Source organism: Mastomys coucha, unplaced genomic scaffold, assembly GCF_008632895.1.
Source record: "Mastomys coucha isolate ucsf_1 unplaced genomic scaffold, UCSF_Mcou_1 pScaffold1, whole genome shotgun sequence".
Lineage (NCBI taxonomy): Eukaryota > Metazoa > Chordata > Mammalia > Rodentia > Muridae > Mastomys > Mastomys coucha.
Genome location: NW_022196891.1, coordinates 53138931 through 53143088, shown reverse-complemented (window position 1 = coordinate 53143088; position 4158 = coordinate 53138931). Strand labels below are relative to the sequence as shown.

At 39.3% G+C, this 4158-nt stretch overlaps 1 protein-coding gene across 3 annotated transcripts in view; it reads left to right on the top strand.

Annotated features, from left to right (window-relative positions):
- The window catches only part of Cep350 (centrosomal protein 350), a 157697-nt gene that overhangs the window by 19747 nt on the left and 133792 nt on the right, over positions 1-4158 (top strand). For all 3 annotated transcript variants that reach the window (XM_031385383.1, XM_031385392.1, XM_031385375.1), the window contains exon 6: positions 3459-4072. In XM_031385383.1, the coding sequence (XP_031241243.1) occupies positions 3459-4072 (614 nt within the window). The remainder of the gene's footprint in view (positions 1-3458; positions 4073-4158) is intronic.

Here is a 4158-nt window from a genome sequence, read left to right as displayed (position 1 = left end):
ACAGGGTTTCATGTAGCCAGGTCTGGCTTCTAGTCAGAATGAATTCAAACTTCTGATCCCCTTGCTTCTACCTCCTCCTCTCTGTTACTGAGGTCTTAAGTGTGCACCACCTGACTTATACAGTGCTGGGATTAACTGTGTATGCAAGGCCAGCATTCTCTCAACTGAGATACATTCTTAGTTCCTTAAAACCTTTACTATCTTCTGTAAGAAACACAACCTCATCTGTTTTTGCCTGTATTAGTTCCCTTTGAGTAGCTATGACCAAAATACCTGAGAGAACTGTAAAAGTTTCTTACTTGCCTGTTGGTAATTGTCATCTCCAAACTTACTGCCTCTGTCTTCTGACTTAGGCCTAGGCCTGGAAACTTCTAACATCCTTACAATCTAATCTAGGCCTAGAATGTTTTCAGCCTCTTAGACTTGCTGATGAATGAGTTCACCCTTTCTAGCTCTTTCTGAAGTCTGGCTGGCTGGTTCAATCCAGCTTTTCTGGCTCAAACTCCTCTCTAAGCTGACTGATTCAGTCTGGCTTCTCTCTTTGCCTTGGACTTTTTGCTCTGCTTGGCCTCAAACTAACTGTAACAATCTGATCTGATCTTCTGGCTCCTTCTCATTCTCTGGCTTGTTCTATCTTCACCTGGGTCTAGCTTGTTATCCCTCTACAACCTCTCTCTGTACAACTGTCCCAGTAAAACTGTCTCCTTCCTTCTTTCTTTCTTATAAGTAGCTTCCCTTTCCTCTCTTTTCTCATGAGAGTTAGGCAGATCCTATTCTGTCACATCTTTCTCTGATTTGCCACTTTGTCTGCCACTCAGTTAGACATCACTTTCAAACATGGGCGATTCCTTCTCCAAGCTAATTTTACCCTCATTTTTTGGGATTTAAAGTGTATACTAATACATGTCTATATTCCAGCCAGAGGGATTAAAGGTGTATGCTAAGGATGAGCCACACCACAAGTAGAAATACCATCTCGGGGTTCACAATGTGATGATCAAATACCTTGCAACAGAGAACAATGTACTTGGGCTTATGATTTCAGAGGACACAGTCCATGGTTGGATAGACCATGCTTGAGCATCCTAGTGGTGGAAGCACATGGAAGAGGAGCGGATTCACCTCATAGTATATGAGAAGCAGAGAGAGAGAGAGAGAGAGAGAGAGAGAGAGAAAGAGAGAGAGGCAGACTATGAATGAATGAGTGAGAGATGGCCCTGGCAAGCTGTCAAGCACATCCACTGGTGACATACTTCCTCTAGCTAGGCCACACCTCCCCAGGTATCCACAACCTTACACAATAGTGCTGTCATTGAGGAACCAAACATTTAACATAAGAGCTTATGGGAACATTTACTATTGAAACAATAATACTCCCAACACTCCATTTTCCAAGACAGATTAACCTGCTTCTATAATATTAGATAATTTCCATTATAACATTTTCATATCATAGTTTGATTCATGGTTCTCTATTGAAAGGTATAAATCTGACCTTCTCAAATCAGTAACTGCCTAGTGCTTTGCCATGTGCTAAATATTAGTGAATATTTTTACCAATATTTTAAAGAAAATTTAAAAAAATTTAAGCAGCTAAAAGTATAGAGAAGACCCTGTACATATTCGTTAAATATTTAATGAGTAAAAGATTATATAATATTATCTTTTTATCTATTTTCTTTTTTAAAGACTTATTTATGTGTATGCATGTGTTTAGATATATGTTGCACGTGTATGTGACCACAGAGGTCACAAGAGGGCATCAGAGCACGTGCTGGAGTTATACACAGATTGGAACGATCTGACAAGGGTGATGGGATCCGAACTTACTGTTCTGGCCAAGAGCAGCAAGTACTCTTAATTGTTGAGCCATCTTCAGCCCCCTCAGTTTTCTTAACCCTTTTTGGCTTTATTTTATTCTCTCCATGTTCTAATTTTATACCTAATTTTTTAAAACTGAATTGTTGAATATTAGTGAAGATAGTGAACATAATTGCATTTAATCTCTGTACCTGATGGCAGCCATAGGACTCATTTCTCAGCTTTGTTTTGTTCAACAATTGACCACTGTGGACAGGCTTGAAAGGTTTGGAGGCTGTAGATTCCAACGAGAATGTGAGCAAAGCTGTACAGTAGCTCTGTAGAAAAATGCATGTTTATATGCTCATAATAGATATAATTACCATGTTGAATAAGGTTATAGTTTTAAGAGTTTCTGAGACATTTAGGGTTTATGTTTTTATGTGTAATGGTCTAGATTAGGCTATAGAATAGAATTGTTAATGTGAGGTGCAATGTTACTTAAACGTTTTTAGTAGTCACACATTGAAGAAGATAAGTAAGCTAGTGTTTCCTATGTTACAGGGCCGAACTGCTGCACATGCAGTAGATACACTTCCTCCTTCATGTTGTGTTTACAGCTGAGTTTTATTTGTCTTCATTAACCTTCTTTTTAACAAACTTCTTCTTTTTTTTTTTTTTTTTGATTTTCGAGACAGGGTTTCTCCATGTAGCCCTGGCTGTCCTGGAACTCACTCTGTAGACCAGGCTGTCCTCGAACTCAGAAATCCACCTGCCTCTGCCTCCCAAGTGCTGGGATTAAAGGTGTGCCACCGTCCGGCTAACAAACTTCTTTTAAAAACTTTTAGAATAGTACGTAAATTAAAATTGGCTGAGAAGAAAAACTTCTGTTAGTATTTTTATAAACAGAGACTATAGACTTTGTATGTGAGTCTGCTTATTCTTGAGTTTTATGTAGTTTTAAAGCTGCCATACATTTCTCTAGTTATGAGAGGGTTCACTTTAGAAAAAAGTTTTTAGGGCTTGCACACTAGACCTTTTAATAATATTTACTTGCTTACTTTTTGAGACAGGGTATTGTTAAGTTCCCCAGACTGGTTTTGTTGTTATGATCTTTCTACCTCATACTCTCTAGCAGATCTAGACCTTTTAAAAAAGACCGACCGACCAACTGACTGACCGTCCGACTGTCTGTCCATCTATCTATCTATCTGCTTTTTGGGACTTGTTAAGTTTCTCAGACTGGTTTTGAACTTGTGACTCTCTTGCCTCAGACTCTCCAGCAGCTTGGATTATGGACATGTAGCATTAAGCTCTGGTTTTCCTTTTTCAGACTTATAGGGAATTATTGGTTGTTTTGCTTCTGTTATTAACTCCAGGTTCTCCATTCAGTCGAAGACTGGTTTCAGTTTGATTACTTTGTTTTACTGTTACTCAGGCTCTTTTTATTGGCAAGTAAAAATTATTTGTGGTGTACATAATGTCTTGATTCATGTATTCATTTTATGGTTGCATAATCAAGATCTTTAATGTATGTGTCACCTCACACACTCACTCTTTGTGGTGAGAATACCTAGTATCTAATTCCTGCAGTTTTTAAGTCTACAGAATTTTTTGTTCTTAACTCTAATCATAGAGTGTTTTTGTTTCTATCACAGGGAAACCCACGGTGCACCTTTCAGCTTAAGTCCCAGTCATCTGGAGTCAAAGCATGTCTATTGTATTCACGAGGAAAAGCCGGAGAGTGGAAAGCAAATGCTAGTCAGTCGGGAAGACCGGGATAGCCATTGCTGTGATTTTGAGTGTGCTCAACCCTCTGTCATCAGTGATACAGTTGTTAGATTTTTAAATGATGGACCAGCAATTGATGCATTGCACAGTTCTGAATGTTTAATGAAAATGGGAGTACATGTAAGAACTGAAGAGGAAATGCCCAACAGAACAAAAGGAAGTGAGAACAATTCAAAGCCTTCTCTTAACAACATGGAACATGATGTTGATCCGAAAGTGTTGCTGCTGTCTGACTCTTCTCCATCCTCTAGTGCCTGTAATTCCCAAAGATTAGATATTTCAAAGCGGCAACAACATGATATTAAGCTGGAAAAACTTAAAGAGCGGATTAGGAAACAGTGGGAACACTCAGAAGAAATAAATGGCCAGGCCCAGACTCTAGGTCATATTGACCATCCAGTAATGGTTGTTAACGTTGACAACTCAGTGACAACAAAAGTCAGGAAAGTGGCAACAGCACCGCCTGCTCCAGCGTACAAAGGTTGGTACTGATCTGCATGCTTTCTCTGTCTTCATGTCCTCTGGTCCCCAGGCTTTCTCTGTCTTCATGTCCCCTGGTCCCCAGGC